Consider the following 19,392-nt stretch of genomic DNA (forward strand, 5'->3'; position numbering starts at 1 on the left):
ACAGGTGTCTCTGTAAGTTTGCTCATTCTCACAAAACAACAAGCAAACAAGAATTTAAGTTAACAGAGACAACAGAGCAACTTAAACTTTAATGCACCAATAGTGGGATGTATATTTGACTTGCAGAATTTATAATTTTTTGAGAGTAGTAGCATGTTTCCTTTTCTTTTGGGTAAGCTCCCTAGGCACTTCACTTTATATTCCTGAGCACTTTTAGTAACAGCAAAGATATTTATAAAAGCATGAAAAGAAAAATAGAAAGAGACATATGCACACAAAAAAGAATGTCTAAAGCATATATACATGACACAGTAAGGACTCTAGAATTTGAATGTAAGATTTTTCAGCACTGCTGGCATTTTCCATTACATATATTTAATTACAAAATTTCACACACAGAAAAAACATAAAAGTTAGCATTTTAAACACACAAGAAAATGACAGACATTAAGGACACAAGGCCAGCCTTGAAAAAAAAATGCTGATGATCTGAAAAGACATTGATACTTTTTTTTTAAGAAGAGACAATGAGCTTCTGCATATGATTGATGCTCAGTTTATGAAAATTAGTGTACATCCAAAACAATTATTCATTCATAGCAGTTTTGAAGGCACAAGAAATGCAAGAGTCTGACCGTTTTACATAATTTTCTGCATTTTTTTGCAGGGCAGAAACCACAATTCTATTTAATTTATGACCAAGAAAGTATAAGCTTTTTTTTTTTTTTTAATCAAACAATTCACAGGTTCAAGGGCTGCTGGTTCCCACTGATTTCTGATATGTAGAAGCCTCTTGTTTCACCAGAAAGAGCTGATGTACCTTTAGCTGGTGGAGCCGCCACTTTTTTGTGGACCGGAATGGGTACTTTCTCTTCTGGCACAGCTTTCTTGGGAACTTCTGGCACTTTAAAGATATTGTTTATTTTTAGGAGTTTTGAATTGCTCACAAGCGGCAAAAATAATCAGGCAACAAAAATACAAACACAGAGGCCTGACATTTGTGTACGCCAAATAAGGAAATTAAAGCATAAACCAGAATCTATATTTTATGCAACATAATTAGACAGTTCAGGACACAAGACATTAGTAACAGACAAACATCTGTTGCGTAGCTTCAAAAGGCAATGTACCTCTTTTTGGTGGAGCTTCCTCCTTTTCAGTGACAGCTACTTTTTCTTGGATGATAATTTTCCTTTGCACTTCAGTTACTTTAAAAGTATTAAATGTAGGAATAGTTAATTGTAATATGTGGAATGCACTTTAATAATAAGCAACTAGAAATAAATCTTTTTAATCTTGACTGATTTTTGTTGAAAGGAAATATACATAACATTTCACTGAATACAAAAATAAGACAGTAAAAGAAGGAACAATTTACAAAAACAATACAAAGGACACAAGTGATAGTCTATACATAGTGAAGATCCAGACAGAAGTTACTGTCACTAAAACACAAAATACCTACATGAAAAACATTTGAAACAAATAAGCGAACAAAATGTGTAAGATAAAGAAAAAGATAAAGATGTCTAGAGAATTTTATTTTCATTAGGTTACCTTTGGTGAACTGAGGTTCTTCTATTTCAATAGCAACAGGGGGTTTCCATTCTTCTGGTGGTTTTTTCTTAAGCACTTTAAAAATATTGTGTAGTTTTAGAAAATTGGAATGATTTCAATACCAAAGAAACCAAAACAAAAAGCCACACACAAATCTCAGTATGAATATACTGGCAATCGACAAAAACAGGCACATGTACTCATTTAATGCTAAAAAAATTAAAAGTATCTAAGCTATATTTTACTGATCAAGGTAAGAAGTTAAAGATTGAAATTGAAAGAAAGACATTTTCCATGTTATAGGAAGCAAACAAATGATATACCTTTAGCTGGTGGGGCTTCCACTTTTTTAGGAGCAGGGACAGGTACTTCCTCCTCTACGTAGAAAGGCTCTTCTTCACTCACTTTAAAGATATTAATGTTAAGAATACAGAACTGACCAATTTGGTATATTTGGTCTATTATTGCATATACTACCTTCACAAGTAATGAAATGATTAAAAAAGAATAACCAACAAACATTACTAACACCCACAACACATATATTTGCTGCTTTGTTTCCAGATTGTTTCCTTGAGAACACTTGTAAACTTTCAGAAAAACTATGATGTGAAAAAGACAAATGGAGCCCTTGGTTAGCGTATCTATGGAATGCTTGATTTAGGAAATCTAATTCACCCAGTATTCACCTGCACTAGGAGTACTGCCTATCCCCCAAAGAGTAGCAAGATCCAAACTGTGTAATAATTTACGGATATCTGAGAACCAGGACATACAATAAACTCTAAGGGTGTGGCTGCTTAAGTGTGAAATGGAGTTTTAAGGAATATTTACAGTGCAAAACCCAAACAAACAAAACCTGTAGGAAGGAGTCTCAGAGTTAGGGTCAACTTACATGGGTTCTCACTACAGGGCTTTAAAATAGCAGTGTAGATGTTCCTGCTTGGGCTGGAGCCCAGGCTCAGAAACCAGCGATGGGAGTGGGTCTCAAAGCCTGGGCTCCAACCTGAGCAGAATGTCTACACTGGTATTTTTAGTGCTGTAACCTGACCCTCACAAACCTAAGTCAGTTGACCCAGACTTTGAAACTCACTGCTGCGGCGTTGTTGTTATTGGTTTTTTTTTTGCAGTGTTGATGTATGGTCAGATAGTTTCTAGTTGCAACAGAGAAATGGGCAGACCACCTGATAGAGTTAGGTTGGGGTATGCGTTTAGTTCAAGCAGAAACATTTGTGCTCAGCCAAGTCCTTTCTTTTATTACAGCCTCTGCTGAATTTGTTTTAGAGAAATAGTGGCTGGACAAAGGAAAGGTGGCTAATTTACTGGAAGGTTTTAGCTCAGATTTCAAAATATAATTTTAATTTGTCATATAATTTAAAATTAGTGCTACCATTTTCTGTGAACTCTTAACAAAAAGACTGGGAAGGACATTACATCACAATAAGGCTAGATACTTTTTTTTAAGGTGCCTCCTGCCTCTGGACATGATCCTGCAAGATGCTGAGCTACTGTAGGTATGAAGGGCCCTCAGAAACTTCCCCAATGTCAATCTCAATGACTTATTTGGGAGCTGGGTCAGTCCAGAACACTCAGCACGTCCAGGAGTTGCTCAATACTTTGCAGGACTAGATATAATGCCCACCCAAGTCAATTGAAAGTCTCCCATTGACCTCAGTAAGACCCTAGGAACATGTAAATCTCACTGGAATTTGTCACCTTGAGAATTCAGCTGGATACAGGCAGATTCAACATGTCACATTCAGAGGGAATTCAGGCAATGACTTTGTGCTCACTGCCCTCTGCAGTGTTAAGTTACCTGTGTTACAGATTCATCAGTATATTTTTAAAGGTTACAGGTGTCTCTTTAAGTTTTCTCATTCTCACAAAACAACAAGCAAACATGAATTTAAGTTAATAGAGACAGCAGAGCAACTTAAACTTTAATGCACCAATAGCTGGATGCATATTTGTTTTGCAGAATTTATACTTTTGGAGAGTAGTAGCATGTTTTCTTTTCTTTTGGGTAAGTTCCCTAGGCACTTCAGACATTTTAAATTATTGTGTAGGTTTAGTAACAGCAACGTGAAATCAAGAATGTTCAGTAAAAACGCAAGGCAGAATTCATGGCACATTTACAGCACAGACATACAAGGAACATTATATGTTGTATCTAATGCTATATCCAATGTACCTTTAGCTGGTGGCTTCTTCACTTTTTTAGTAATAGAAATTGGTAATATTTCTTCTATGACTACCCTCTGGGGAACATCAGGCACTTTAAAGATACAGAATATTTACATTTAAGAACTTTAAAAAACAATGTTCAGAAGCATAAATACTAGAGGCAAGAAGTAGAACACTAATACACAATGGTGTAATTCAACAATACAGAAGAAAGATATATAAAAAAAGCTATCTAACTTATATGTGGCTCACAGATCACCAAGGCAACTGCAGATTGATGAGGTATTATGGAAGCATTAAATCATAATTTAATACAACAATAACAAAAAGACATAACATATCTCAACATATACATATGAGCAGATGCTCTTTGCTGTACCCACTTCTGCCAACAGTGCATTTCTACACATTCCAAGTCAGAGCTCTGGTACAAAATCCAATCAAATCCTGAGAAAATTCAGCCCCTCTATGACCTCAGTGACTGCCCCTTTCCGTATGAGGAAAGCAGGGTCCTTCACAGAAATGTGGCTCTGTGGCTCTCTTTGAGATTCTCCAGTAAATACAGCAAGAGCCCTCTGACAGCCACTTGAGACAAAGAATTTGTACAGAATAGATAAACATTCCAACCCCATCGTCCTAGCATAAGATGGGAGAGCGGGTACAAAGAAGCCACTTGCACAGATGGAAGTAGGCAGTGATCCTGTTCTTGAGTAAATTAGAAGCAACCCATGTCCACATCTAGAAAATGACATGATTTTAACTGTAAAGACTCCAAAAAGCTTATTATGTAGATTATGTTCTCTGAGAGCCAATAAATTGGGAATTTTCTTCTTGGTAGATGGAATCTACTTGGCAGTAATAAGTGTAAGTATTTCTACCTACATTCTGCAAGGAACAACTTAATCTTTGCTTGCAACAGCAAGCTGCTGTGAGGGTCTAGTTCAAGCAAGTGGCTGCTTTTTTTTGATGCCTTAAGCCACAACCTGCAAAACTCCCACTTCTGGAAACAAGGGTTCTTTTTAGGGCTGTGTGAAATATGCCCAGTTTCTTTCTGGTAGGGCTGGTGCATAAATTTCCAGAGCTCCAAAGTTTAATCTTAAGTGTCATGTAAGTCTGAACCCATAAACTCAAGATGAAATTGATTGAGCCTGGCAACTTTCATTGGTTTGGTTACAAAACCAGCCACATTCAGCCCCAATTGTCCTGGCCAGGAGACTCTGCTGCCCAAGAAACATTGGCCTGCCCCAGGTGTAATACAAAACTTTAATCTAATCCTGAGTTTTGCTTGCAAAACAAAATAGATTAAAAAAAAGATGTCGGCAAAACCAAAAGATTTATTCAGGCCTAAAACTCTTTTAGTTTAGTTCATACCTGTGTATGAAACCTCCTCCTCTGTGTGAAGAGAGATGGACATTTCCTCTGACAAATCCCAATGCACTTTCGCTGTTGGTACATTAAAGATAAAGCCTAGTTTTAGTATTGTTTCTCCAAAACAATATTTGGGGTAGAGGATATATATTCCCTATCCACTCAATGTGATTGTTACAGAAATGTGACATTTTAATTGCTTTCCTGCCACCTCTGACACCAGATAAATTGGAGAGAAATGCACTCCTACTGCTGCCCCTGTACCCCTTAAGGTTCCTGGAGTTTTGGTGGAATGTCAGAATTCAAGAGAATTTACTGTGGCAATATGGCAGTCAGATTGCAGGACCATAGCCAGGCAGTTAGAACATTTCTTTTATAATTTAAATCCATGGATGGGGGTACCTTTTGCTCGTGGAGCTGCTTTTCTTTTTGGAACAGCAATGGACACTCTTTCTTCTGTGACAAGTGTTTTTGGAACTTCTGGTACTTTAAAAATAGCAATTGTAAGAATAGAAAGAGACATATGTACATTAAAAAGAATGTCTAAAGCATATATACATGACGCAGTAATAGAATTTGTATGTAAGATTCTTCAGCACTGCTGGCACTTTGTATTGCATGTAATTTAACTACAAAATTTCACTCACAGAAAAGACATAAAAGATAACATATTAAACACACAAGAAAATGATCGATGTTAAGAACACAAAGGCATCTTTGAAAATAATGCTGATGATTTGAAAAGACATTGATACTTTTTATTTTTAAGAAGAGACAGTGAGCTTCTGCATATGAGTGATTCTCAGTTTATGAAAATTAGTGTGTACCAAAAACAACTATGCAACTCATAGCAGTTTTGAAGGCACAGGAGTGTGACTGTTTTACAAGATTTTCTGCATTTTTTACAGGGCAGAAATCAAAATTCCTTTTAATTCATAACCAATTGAGTATAAACTGTTTTTTTTAAAATCAGATAATTCACAGATTCAAGGCCTGCTGCGTTCCACTGATTTCCAATATGCAGAAGCCTCCTGTATCCCCAGAAAGAGCTGAGGTAATTTTAGCCGGGGAAGCCACCACTTTTTCTCTTCTGGCACAACATTTTTGGGCACTTCTGGCACTTTAAAGATATTGTTTATTTTTAGGAGTTTAGAATTACTCACAAACAGCAAAAATAATAGGCAACAAAAATACAAGTACAGAGGCCTGACATTTGTGTTAGTCAATAAGGAAATGAAAGCACACACCAGAATCTATATTTTATGGAATATAATTAGACAGTTAGAGATACAAGACAATATTAAGAGATAAACATCTGCTGCGTGGTTTCAAAAGGCAATGTACCTCTTTTTGGTGGAGCCTCCTCCTTTTCAGAGATAGCTACTTTTTCTTCAGTGATAATTTTCCTGTGCACTTCAGTCACTTTAAAAGTATTAAGTGTAGGAATAGTTAATTGTAATATTTGGAATGAACTTTAATAATAAGCAGCTAGAAATAAATCTTTTTAATCTTAATCCATTTTTGTTGAAAGAAAATATACATGAAATTTCACTGAATACAAAAATGAGAGAGTAAAAGAAGAAGGAACAATTTACAAAAACAGTACAAAGGACACAAGTGATAGTGTATACACAGTGAAGTATCAGACAGAGGTTATTGTCACTAAAACACAAAATATCTACATGTAAAACATTTGAAACAAACACAACAAACAAACAAAATGTCTGAGATAAAGGAACAGATAAAGACATCTAGAGTATATTATTTTCATTAGTTTACCTTTGGTGAATTGAGGTTCTTCTATTTCAATAGCAACCGGGGGTACCCATTCTTCTGGTGGTTTTTTCTTAAGCACTTTAAAAATATTGTGTAATTTTAGGAAATTGGAATGATTTCAATACCAGAAAAAACAAAAGAAAAAACAACACACAAATGTCACTATGAATTCACTGACAATAGATAGGTGTTTCTGTGGGTTTGCTCATTCTCATACGTAATGGAATTGTCTAAGGAAGTCCACAGAATGTCATTATATACCGCTGAGTTGGTCAGTCAAACAACAACAGGAAAGGAGGAATAATTCCCTCAGAGACAAAATCTCCATAAAGACTGAGGACAGAGGATCCTCTTGATATTTAAGATTCGATTGATGTTTTTCACCTATTTTCTGTAAGCAACCAACTATACCGTTTTGTAGTGGGTTGGGCTGAAGACTGATCATAAGAAGTGGCAGAGCTGTTTAGTAGTGGCAAAATGTCATAATATATGAAACTTTACCAGCATTTAAACAAACGGTGTAATGAAAAATGTTCACCTACACAGTGAGGGAAAACTTAATTTTTTTTTGTAAAAAACAAAAAATTATTTCAAAAATAGCAGGATTCCGAGATCGTTTTCATTTTAGCCTATACTCATTGAATTGTGGTTGTACCTGTAACTGATGAAATCTCCTCTTCTCTGTGAACAGAAATGATCGCTTCCTCTTCCTCTTCTTCTATCCATTCTTCCAATGTTGGTTCTTTAAAGACAGGTTCAGTTTTAATGTTTTTGTGGAACAATGGTTGTGGCAGAGGTATAACAATTCTGATCAAATCAATGTGACAACTACAGTCATAGACAGGAAACATTAAATGCTTTGCACACGTATGTTTGCTTTGCACTAAATTCTGTTTCTTGCCCATGTGCTAGGGACAAGGGGCAAACTACATCTCCAATAACTCTCAGCGTTCATCTGTGTTTTCAGTGGAGTGCCACAGCTTCCTAAACGTCCCATCACAGCAGCTACAATGAAGAACCAGCAGTAAAGTAGTTAAATAATTCTTCTTACTCTTTTTGTAGGTGGTAAAGAAAGACTAGTACAAAATAAGAGGGCAGGTGATATGCTGGACAAATAAACTGAGAAACCAGCATATTCTTTAGAACTGTATCAGGGAAAAACTCAACTTGTGATGGGGCAAGAGGCCAATTTGCTTAGGTGCAAGCAGAAAGGAACATGTTTACATGAACAAATACCTTTCCGCATATTCATATTTCATTGGGGTAACTTGGGTGTTGACTTTAGGAATTTTGGCCCTTTTGTTGTTTTCTGAATAAAAATGTGTGTAACTATCCCAATCTGACTTACTATTCATTAATAGATTACACAAATGGGGAATCTTGGCTTGGGACATTATGGGGGAGATCTTTAACTGGAGTAAATTGTCATAACTCCATTGAAGTCAGTCTCCATTCAAGCTGAGACTCTGCCCCAGAATGGTAATGAGTTATAGTGCAAAAGCAGTCAGTGTTTCTCTTCTGTAGCACAGTGAATAGTGCTTCTGTATGTGGGGAAGGAAATGATGGATACAACCCTCATGTGTGTAGCCATGCCTCATGGGCCAGATCCCGCAAGATGCCTATTATCCAATTATCCTTAACTTCCATTGTGTCTTCATTAAGAGTCTGATCCAAAGCCCACTGCAATCAATGAGAATCTTTCCATCCAATTCAATGGGTTTTGTATCAGGGACTAAAAGTACAAGGACTGGACACCACACAGAAAGCTCTGAGCAACTGGGAAGTTATGGGTTCCACATGTAAAACATAGTAATACAAAAACATATAACAACAAAGGCATGTTTCTGCATTAGGAATCATGTCTTTAAACAACAAATTGGCACTTTAAGACAACAAGAACAATCTACAGAATTGATGTTTCTCACATGGATCACTGCTTGCAATATATCTTCAGGTGGTGGGACATCACTCCTTTAGAGATTATAACAGATACTCTTTCTTCTGTAATATATACTTTTTCTTCTAAAACTGTTTTTGATGTACCTCAGGCACTTCAAAAGGTACTAATATTAAATTTATGAATTTCTAATTGCAATGAATAGATAATATCCCAGATTTCTATGACTAGATTTTTGAAGATTTAAGAACACTGATACTATATAACAAGAGCACAAATAGTATATGCCACAGTACTACACAATACACACAAAATAAACTCATGATCCTTTGTCAATAACACAGTACGCTAACGTATAACTTCCAACAGTAACATAAATGCAGTAAGAGGTCAATAACAAAACAGAAGATAAGAACAGATGCTATTTAAGAATCAACATGTTCTGTGACTCCATCGGGAAGCATACCTTTAGCTGCGGGAGCCTCTACTCTTTTAGGAACAGCAACAGGTAATTTTTCTTCAGGGACAACTCTCTTAGGAACTGCAGGCACTTTGAAGATATTATTTAGTTTTAGGACTTACAAAATGGAAAAAGCAACACATAACACAAATGGAGACTTTAAAGAGGCGATTACATCCAGACACACATTGCCACAACACTACCAAAACACTAAAGAATAGTCTTTTACACAGTAAACTACAAGGTAATGTACCTTTCACTGGTGGAGCCTCTTCTCTTTTAGGAATAGCAACTTTTTCTTCTGGGACAGGTCTCTTAGGCACCTCAGGCACTTCAAAAATATCAAATTTAGAATACTGAATGCTAGTTTTGAGAAGGATTATTGGGGGTACATTGCTATAGAAGTGCATTCATCCATTCGTCTGAGAAAGATAAGCCATTTAACACACAAACTGTACACTTTAATGTACAGAGATGGGTTACCAAAAGAAAAGTGTCTTTGAAGAAATCAGACCCAAACTCTGATATTTGGAATATGCACACAAGTATTTTAAGACTGCATTCTTTAAGTCAAGAAACTAGAATTGTTGCTAGTTGGTATTAAGTGGTGTTATATAAAACATACAGTTATGATGCACAAATAATCATTGTCATTGAAACACAAATCTATTTACATATACACTGTATGAAGGGCATTTAAAACAGCAACATTAAAGAGGTTCATATAGAATGCAATCTACTATTTGGTATACTTCCAGCAGATGGAGTACCACTTCATTGGGAATGGGAACTTGAATAGATTTTCTAGGCACTTTAAAGATATTAAAAACAGATTTCAATAATCTTTCTAAAAAGATCTTGAGCACTACATAGACAAAGAACAGACAAGCAACAGACTGCATATAAAAGTATATATAACATATGGTTAGATTTAGAAGTAATCAAGAGTTATTAAGACAAACATATTGTTAATGCTCACACTCAAAAGGTGATGTACCTTTAGCTGGAGGAGCTACTTCTTTCTTGGGAACAGCATCGGGTACTTTCTTCTCTGGCACAGGTTTCTTAGGCACTTCAGGCACTTTAAAGACATCATTGTCAAAATGGTGGTGTTTTAGTTTTTGGAACGCTTATTCAGAGTACAATGCTCAAAGAGTCCTTTATAGATAGAACCCATACAGTTATCCAGACCAGCTAAGGATGTGAGCACTGCAGCACATGTCCCAACATGTAGCTATATAATATTAAGATATGTAGGCAGCTATTTATAAATTACTGAAAGGTAGGCACGGTGCATTGTTATATTATTAATATAGCACGATACATTTCCATGGTGCTTCACAGAAGCAAAAAAAAAAAAAAAGGCCAGCCCCTTTGCCAAAGAGCATACAATTTAAATACAGATAACAGACAAAGGAAAGGCTAAGAAAAGGAAGGACAAAGTTTAAAACAAATGAAGTGATTATGGGCTGTGTTACAGCACAAATGATCTTTGAATAAATCAACATAGTATGTAGCAGATAACACAAAAACAAAGCTGTATAGTTAATCCACAAATGTATTTAAGACAATAACAAAAATAAGGTCACAAAAAACAAAAAGATCTTGCTTTTCTCATGAGAGCTGGAGTACCTTTAGCTGGTGGAGCTTCTACTTTTTTAGGGACAGGAACAGGTTCCTTCTTTTCTGGGACAGTTTTCTTTGGCACCTCAGGCACTTTAAAGATACAGAGTTGTGAACATTTAGGAAGTTACTATATTATTTAGTAGAATACTGAAGACAACTTTCAACATGTACATATACAAATACTAAGGAATCAAAACATTATTATGTATGTTATTAAACATACATTATATATTTTGTGCATACCAAAGAACATACTAACTGCTTATCATTTAAATAGTTAAGAATATGGCTTAGCTTGAGAGAGACTCATGTTTGTGTACTTATATAAGAGCACGTAACGTCTGAGGATGTAGCCATTAGTGGGAGAAATCTGAGCAAGTCTGGCATTCTAACCTGTGGTTAGAGGATAGACACCTGAACGCAGGTGCACAGATTTTATTTACCTTTAACTGGAGGAGCCTCCACCTTTTTGGGAACAGCAACAGGTATTTTCTCTTCTTTTTTCTTACGTGCCTCAGGAACTTTAAAGATATTAAATGTTGGGATATTAAATGGTAATGTCCATAGTAGTTCTGAAGTTATTTTAAGAATACTGTATGTGTATGCAAACTGTCTAAAATACATATATAAGCACATTCAGAAATTTGGAGCATAATCTGAAGACCTGAAGAGTACTCACAATTAATAGGATTATATTTTTAATAATTAAGAATTAAAGGTTAATAAATATATAAGATTTTAAAAATCTACCTTTAGCTGGGGGAACCTCAGGAATTTCAACATGTACTTTTTCTTCTAGGACAGTTCTCTCGTGTACTTTTGGCTCTTTAAATAAAATCATTTTAATAATGATGAGATGTTGTATTCAAAGTTTTTCTCTCAAAGAATATCAAAGCAATGGAACACAACAATGACAAAGAAGCAATGTAATATGAAACATAAATGTACAATGTGTTTAAAATACATAATTTGTCACCAAAAAGTCTATAAAAAGAAACTAGCAAGATTGAAATGTTGTTTTCATTTGGGTTTTCAACTTTTTCATTTCGTACATACCTGAAACATAAGAATATTCTTCTTCTGCGTGAACAGAAACAGACATCTTTTCTTCTGAAATAGTCCACGTTTCTACTGTCGGTACTTTAAAAATAGGATTTCATTTTAGTGGTGTTTTTTCTGAACCCACCTTTGTGGTAGACAATGTATCAGTCTTTATCAAATCAGTAAGTCTATTGTACATTTAAGTCTTAAAGCACAGAATTAGAGACTTAGTATGTATGTGCTAAAATAGTAAACATGAAAGTAATAAACATGAATTTAGTATTGGTTAGAGGTCAACGAGATAGACAGTACAAAAAGCTTCTTAAAACAAAAGAGCATGTAGCCTTTTGTAAATATTACAGAAAAGGAGCACATAGAAGCTGCTTTTCCAAAGAAATTGCAGGATGCTAAGACCATTCATCTTTAGATATAAGCCAGCAAGCAGAATAAATGAAGGAAGAGCCACATCACACTGCAATACCATGTATAGAATTTAAACATTTGAAAGCTACGCACAGAAACTATTCAACACAAAAACAAATTCTGTGCTACCCTCTAACAGAACAAATTAAACATGAAAGTATGCATGTTACAGACTACTAAGTAAACAATGAGAGTGGTCACTGCAGGGCAATGTGAAATTGACACAAATACTAATAGACACATATATATCCACATGCAGCACAATGATACATGTAATGCTGGAAAGAATGGAATAGGTAATTGAGAGGTCAAGATCTGTACCTTTCTTTCTCATAACTTCTTCCTCCTCGACTGGCACCCGGGTAGGTTTTGGTGGCGGAACCTTCTTGGGAACTGCTGGTACTTTAGAAATATGAATTGTTAGTCTCATATGTAGTGAGGATACCAAATTAATATTACAGTTAGTTAATGTTTGCAGCACACTGAAAATGTAACAAACAAGACAAATGTAATCTGATCCAGCCCTGCAGCTGTGCTAGGCTTGCACGGGACAGCACAAAATGGTATAAGGACCATGGTTTTTTCTTTTGATCCCCTACCACAGTCCATATCTTATTAGGGGGTTATGAAATTTGTGACCACTGCTGCATGGATGTTCATGGCCTCCTCATTCTGTTGAGTTTTAGGGGCCCAATCAGCAAGGAGCTGAATGCATATGTATCCATATGCCCAAACGATTGGTTGAAGATACCCTGGTTGATGAACCTGTATGGAGAATTGGAGGTCAGACATGGGTGGGTAAGGGTGAAGGAGATACTCCTTTCCAAATGTAGTTTATCAGCACTCCCTGCCCTCAAGTATTAGATGTTAGCTCTACAGGCTCATATGTTTCTCATAAACTGCTACATTTATCTTCCTTTCACTACAGCTGGGCAAGGGTTGTTACCATCATTGTCTCAAAGATTGAAAATCGGTCAGATCTATGTTAAATTAAGAACATTTGTTTCTGAAAACACATAAAGTGGCAATATTCCAACTATTTTCATGTCATAGTGGCATTAACATCATGCAGTAGGTACCAGTACCTTTAGGCAGTCTGAGTTCTTCCTCCTCAAGCCTTTGAGTGGTTACCTCAACTTCTTCAGCTACAGGTTTCCTAACAACTGCAGGCGATTTAAAGACATGTCACAACATTTAGACAACCTGGCAAATGATCACTCAGATAAAAATCAGTCAGAGCTGGGACCTGTAGCATTTAATGCGACTTTGATATGTTTTAATCTTTGCCAGTATTCCCTCTTGCACATCCACTCACATGGTTCACTGGTGATGGTGACCCCTGTGGAATGGGCCATACAGCTTTCCCCCAAACCTGGTGGACCTCCAGGGACCCAGTAAGGGCCAGGGGGATCCTTATGAAGGACCTGGTGACTACCACTTCCTAGTAGTGCAACTCCATTGCTCTGCCAAGGACTCCACCTGGCCACAGCTGCTTGAGGACTGGTGCATGGGGGGAGAGGAAGATAACAAAACCTTTGCCTGAATGATGTTTGCCCAAGTATCCCTTTACCTTCCAGTCTCTATTTTATTGCACAGGGAAGACCCAAGTCTTCCTGAGCACCCTGTCCCTATGCATTCTGCTGGAGGGGGGAGATAGGCATGCAGGGATCTGGGGGAGGATCCCACTGCCTAGATTTACATCAGCATAAGAAAGATCTGAAACTTGCTCAGAGTGACCACAACCCTAGTTATACAGATATGTCTCAATCCTGTACCTTTATGTATGGTCACTTCTTTCTTCTCTTTCTTTTCAGCTGTAATTGCTGGCGTTATATGCTCAGGCATGGGTTTCTGAGGAACTCCAATCACTTTAATAAAAACAGCATCACAGTTAATGAAGAGGAAATACACACCCTGAAGAAGTACACCTTACCTCAGGGTGGGACAGGCCAACATTAGGTGATGATATAATATTTTACAAATAAAACACACAATCGTGAACATCCAACAGTTGTCATGGGGGATTCTTTTCATTTCCGGTTTTGTTGCTAACCCATTGACTTTAGGACCAAATTCTGTCTCGGTTACATACACTCTTCTCCCATTGAAATAATTGGGAGGCATGCTGTTGACATATATGGCTCTTAATGCTCCAGAAAAGATTTGTGGCACATTCCACCCAAATCGGCCTTGTCTGGGGGAAATGCTGGGAAAATCTTCTCAAATAATTAAAAACATGTAAGTGTCAAAACTATGGCTAGTTCATAGTGCATTTGAAAAGCTCTCAAACTTCAAAGTCCACAAATTAATAATCACACTATAATGTGTCACCTTGAACTGTGTTCATATTATCCTAGCCCTGCTTGATGATGGGCCATGATTTACCACTGATTTGCAATCATAACTCCCCTGTACTTTATTTGGGAAGTTCTACGTACAGATTGATAGCACAATATGCCCCAAAGTACAGCAACAGAAAATCTCAAAATGTACCAATTGGGGAGAAAATACAGAGAGATCAGGGCTTACTTCTGAACACAGGGGAAAAATACATAAAGAAACAATATAGATTAACTAAGGAATAACTCCTTCTGTCAAACTCAAAATCCTGGAAAGCTACTCTAAACCTTATACTACAAGACTGGTTGGGATAGGCTTCACAGACTGCAGCTGTAATGCACCTGGATAAATGGAAATACATTACAGTTGGCTTTAGATCCCTGACAAAGATAAATGTGGATGTATTGTAGGTGGGCTTGAGTCTTCCTTCCCTATATGCTCATTTCTCCTTTTATAGAGGCAGCCACAAGCTGCTTGGTGCCTGATCCTGCTTTCATTGAAGTTAATGGCAAAACTTCCATTAAATCAGCAGTGCAGGTTCAGTTCCATAGAGAGTAGAGGACGGGGTGAAGAAGACCTGCACTACCACACTGCAGCATGTGAAGCTGTATACAGACTGTATACACACTGGAAACCCCATGTATCCTTGTTATGAAAGGGTCCCAAAATGAAAAAAAAGTTCTGTTTGTCCTTTAAAAATCCTGGTAGCAGCTGAAATGTTAGGTCTTGTAGGTCATGGCCTCTTTAATAGGTAATTAGAAGATAACAGGTCAAGAAAATGGCACAAAATACTAATAGTAATTTCAATATTTATGTTCCATTCTATTCAGCAGTGACATTTTTATACAGCCCAAAACAAATTAATTATACTGAGCAGGGCCAAGAGAATAGAGAGATGGGGAAGTGAAGGAAAAAAAAGAGGAAAAAAGATTAATAAAATGAAGAAATTCTAATATACCTTCTTCATGATAAACTTGTTTTTCTTCATAAGTTTCCCATTCCTCTTCCCCTTCTTCATAACCTTCTTCCCTTTCATAATATTCCTGTTCTCCATAATCTTCTTCCCATTCTTCATAAGGTTCTTTTTGTTCTTCATAAATTTCTTCTTTTTGTTCATAAACCTCTTCTCTTTCTTCATATATTTCCTCCTTTTCATGAACTTCTTTCCTTCTAGCTACAGAAGTCACTTCGATCTCTTGTGGCTTCCTTGGCACTTTGGGAACTTTAAAAGATTGCTCATATTAAAATATGTAGTTTGCAAGGCATAATGTGTGTATTTAATTTAAGAAATATACCTATTTATGGAATTCAAATAGCATATTAAACATTTTTACACAGTAGTCTAAGTATTATATTGCTGTTTTATTGTCTTTTGCTACTCTTGATATTGTCCAAACTTGCTTTGTCTCATGCAGACACAGTTATTCAATTTACAAATAGGTTAGCTAAGTCAGAGCTATCGCCTCAATACGTAATTATGATATCATTATTTTGGGTTATAAATATGAAATCCCATATTTCAATGGCAATTTTCTCCTATTTGTTCACTGGAAGACTACTACATTGAGTTCATTATATATCAACAGCAGGAGAAAGTTGGAAAAGAAAAAAAATGTTTCAAATTAATATCATCAGCAGATACTGGTACCAGGGTGAAATCTGTCTAATGAAGTTAAGATGAATGAAAGAAAAATTAAGAATGAATCTGCATACTTTTGATGCAGATTATCACAGGGTAGGAAAACTGAGTGGCCTATTTCTACACAATGGATTATTTTCTTAGTATACATGTTTTAAATACACTTCTTTTGTTGAAATAATATCCTGTTACTTTTGGGGCTGGGGCCAGGATGCTGGCTTCTTTACAACCTCTGAAACTGTAGAAACGTGTTATGTTTAGTGGTCTAATCTCTCCTTGATATGCACACATATCTCCCATTCACACTATAAAGGCAGATATAGATGCATATTGAGGCAGTATATATCCTTTAGCAATCTCTAGGTGATAGGCACACTGTCCCAGATTTTCTCATCCATTGAAGTCAACTGCAAAACTCCCATTAATTTAAAACGTCACAGGATCAGTTCTAATATTACTCTGAGGCTAGGTCTACACTACCCGCCTGAATCGGCGGGTAGAAATCAACCTCTCGGGGATTGATTTATCGCGTCCCAATGGGACGCGACAATCGATCCCCAAATCGGCGCTCTTACTCCACCAGCGGAGGTGGGAGTAAGCGCCGCCGACAGAAAGCCGCAGAAGTCGATTTTGCCGCCGTCCTCACAGCGGGGTAAGTCGGCTGCGATACGCCGAATTCAGCTACGCTATTCACGTAGCTGAATTTGCGTATCTTAAATCGACTCCCCCCTGTAGTGTAGATGTACCCTCAGAAAAAATAGAAATGGAGCATGAAGAAATTAGCACCTTTCCTAAATTCTGCATTTATGGCCCAATCCAACCTCCACTGAAGTTGATGGAAAGGCTCCCATTGATTTTAATGGCACTGAATCAAGTCCTTAGTGCATTGTTGTAAGCCCACTGAAGTCAAAGGATGGAATCCCATTGGGAGTTTTTTTACAGGTTGTATACTGTCTACATACTCACTTTTTCTAGATAGAAATAAATAACTAGCATCTTGAGAATATGTTATTTTACCCAAAATGTTTTTATTCCTGACAAAGTTTAACAAAATAAAATAAAATGAAATAAAATAAAATAATAATAATATTCACATAAATAAAAAATTTATTTAAAGAGAGATTTTTACATATGCCTAATCAAAGCTGCTGATAGCAATGTTTTGTAGATTTATGATGAGAAAAACACTGAAAATACTATTGATTCTAACTGATATAATCTACAAGATCAAGGCCTTTGGGTTGACTAAGCAAGAAGTTACAGTGTTCTCTACCTCTTTCTAAATAGGCAGCTGCATCCCTCAATTTCATAAAATGACACTTTAAGAGAACAGTCACATGTTTACAGAGTAGCTTCTGTCTTTGTTTTGCTTGTCTTTTTACTAAGTTTTTATTATTTTTATCTTCAGAGCTTAGGTTCTTGTATGCTAGTTCATGCTCATTTTTTCAATCTTTATCTTGTATTACCCGGTTACAACCTTTAACTAGAATCATGTGAGAAATTACGTCTGTCTTGATAATCAGTGTTCCAGAACATATTTTTTAAATATCCTAATGCATGAGAATTTGGGCTTTAAATATGCATCTTTATAACTTAAAAATAAAAAAGTCAAACCTTTCATTATTCCACATTAAATAAAATTGCTTTCTTAAAAACACCTTTTTAAAAAATAATGTAAAAATCCATTTTACCTTTAGGTGGAGCAATTTCTTCAGGAGCTTTTGAAACCACCTTTTTGGAGACTTTCTTTACAAGAACTTTCTTGGTCTCTAAAATATATATATATATATATATATTTATATATATGTTTGCATTTAACAGCTACAGGAAAAAAGTTGGATTTAACATAGTACGTTCTGTTTGACAACATTTCCTGTTTTAAATCTATAAGCTTTTACCTTTCTTCTCTTCTGGTGGTGGAACATCAAAAGGCAGCAAAACAGGAATAGGGATATCTTAGAAAAATAAAGAATATATTTTATATCAATGCTACATTCTTAATGATATGTGAAAAAAATCCCTAATATACTTTGCATGCAGATATACAGAATGACTATTACAATTAAAAAATCAAAAGTAACTTGTGGTGGGGGTGGGAGCAGTCAAGAGCAGTCATAGTACTTTCCATGGGTGGGAACTGCAAATCTATCCTAATGCAAGGGGGCTGTTGGCCTCCTACTGAAACTTAATGTGGGTTTTTTTGTTGGCCCTCTCCCAATGCCAGGAAAAGGAGGAGGGGCCAAAGAGAAATCAGGATCCTGAGACGGACAGTCCCCAGGGCCAATGCTCCAAGTCTGTGGATTGACAGGGCAGGCAGGTCAATGAGGGACTCTAGAGCCTGGGGCCCATCTTCCATGTGAGCTGGAGCTGCCTGAGCAAAAGTAGGGCAGTGGCAGAGCTCAGGAGAAAGCAGCAGCCAGAGTGGAGCTGGGGAAAGAGCAGGAGGACAGAGACAGAGAAAGAACAGGAGTACTTGTGGCACCTTAGAGACTAACAAATTTATTAGAGCATAAGATTTCGTGGACTACAGCCCACTTCTTTGGATTAAGTGGGCTGTAGTCCACGAAAGCTTATGCTCTAATAAATTTGTTAGTCTCTAAGGTGCCACAAGTACTCCTGTTCTTTCTCTGTCTCTGTCCTCCTGCTCTTTCCCCAGCTCCACTCTGGCTGCTGCTTTCTCCTGAGCTCTGCCACTGCCCTACTTTTGCTCAGGCAGCTCCAGCTCACATGGAAGATGGGCCCCAGGCTCTAGAGTCCCTCATTGACCTGCCTGCCCTGTCAATCCACAGACTTGGAGCATTGGCCCTGGGGACTGTCCGTCTCAGGATCCTGATTTCTCTTTGGCCCCTCCTCCTTTTCCTGGCATTGGGAGAGGGCCAACAAAAAAACCCACATTAAGTTTCAGTAGGAGGCCAACAGCCCCCTTGCATTAGGATAGATTTGCAGTTCCCACCCATGGAAAGTACTATGACTGCTCTTGACTGCTCCCACCCCCACCACAAGTTACTTTTGATTTTTTAATTGTAATAGTCATTCTGTATATCTGCATGCAAAGTATATTAGGGATTTTTTTCACATATC

The 19,392-nt window shown here is 36.9% G+C and overlaps 1 protein-coding gene across 1 annotated transcript in view; it reads right to left on the bottom strand.

The window, feature by feature from the left end:
• TTN (titin) overlaps positions 1–19,392 on the bottom strand; it is a 297,668-nt gene that overhangs the window by 153,765 nt on the left and 124,511 nt on the right. The window contains exons 90-111 of the mRNA XM_034786056.1: positions 18,210–18,266; positions 18,003–18,080; positions 15,631–15,894; positions 14,108–14,200; positions 13,418–13,495; positions 12,654–12,734; positions 11,925–12,008; positions 11,619–11,693; positions 11,312–11,389; positions 10,875–10,958; positions 10,240–10,323; positions 9,365–9,573; positions 7,541–7,793; positions 6,889–6,963; positions 6,454–6,531; positions 5,512–5,595; positions 5,113–5,184; positions 3,749–3,832; positions 1,881–1,961; positions 1,558–1,632; positions 1,131–1,208; positions 821–904 (exon numbers count right to left, since the gene is read on the bottom strand). Coding sequence (XP_034641947.1) covers positions 821–904; positions 1,131–1,208; positions 1,558–1,632; positions 1,881–1,961; positions 3,749–3,832; positions 5,113–5,184; positions 5,512–5,595; positions 6,454–6,531; positions 6,889–6,963; positions 7,541–7,793; positions 9,365–9,573; positions 10,240–10,323; positions 10,875–10,958; positions 11,312–11,389; positions 11,619–11,693; positions 11,925–12,008; positions 12,654–12,734; positions 13,418–13,495; positions 14,108–14,200; positions 15,631–15,894; positions 18,003–18,080; positions 18,210–18,266 — 2,229 coding nt within the window. The remainder of the gene's footprint in view (positions 1–820; positions 905–1,130; positions 1,209–1,557; positions 1,633–1,880; positions 1,962–3,748; positions 3,833–5,112; positions 5,185–5,511; positions 5,596–6,453; positions 6,532–6,888; positions 6,964–7,540; positions 7,794–9,364; positions 9,574–10,239; positions 10,324–10,874; positions 10,959–11,311; positions 11,390–11,618; positions 11,694–11,924; positions 12,009–12,653; positions 12,735–13,417; positions 13,496–14,107; positions 14,201–15,630; positions 15,895–18,002; positions 18,081–18,209; positions 18,267–19,392) is intronic.

This window comes from Trachemys scripta, chromosome 11 (assembly GCF_013100865.1).
Source record: "Trachemys scripta elegans isolate TJP31775 chromosome 11, CAS_Tse_1.0, whole genome shotgun sequence".
NCBI lineage: Eukaryota > Metazoa > Chordata > Testudines > Emydidae > Trachemys > Trachemys scripta.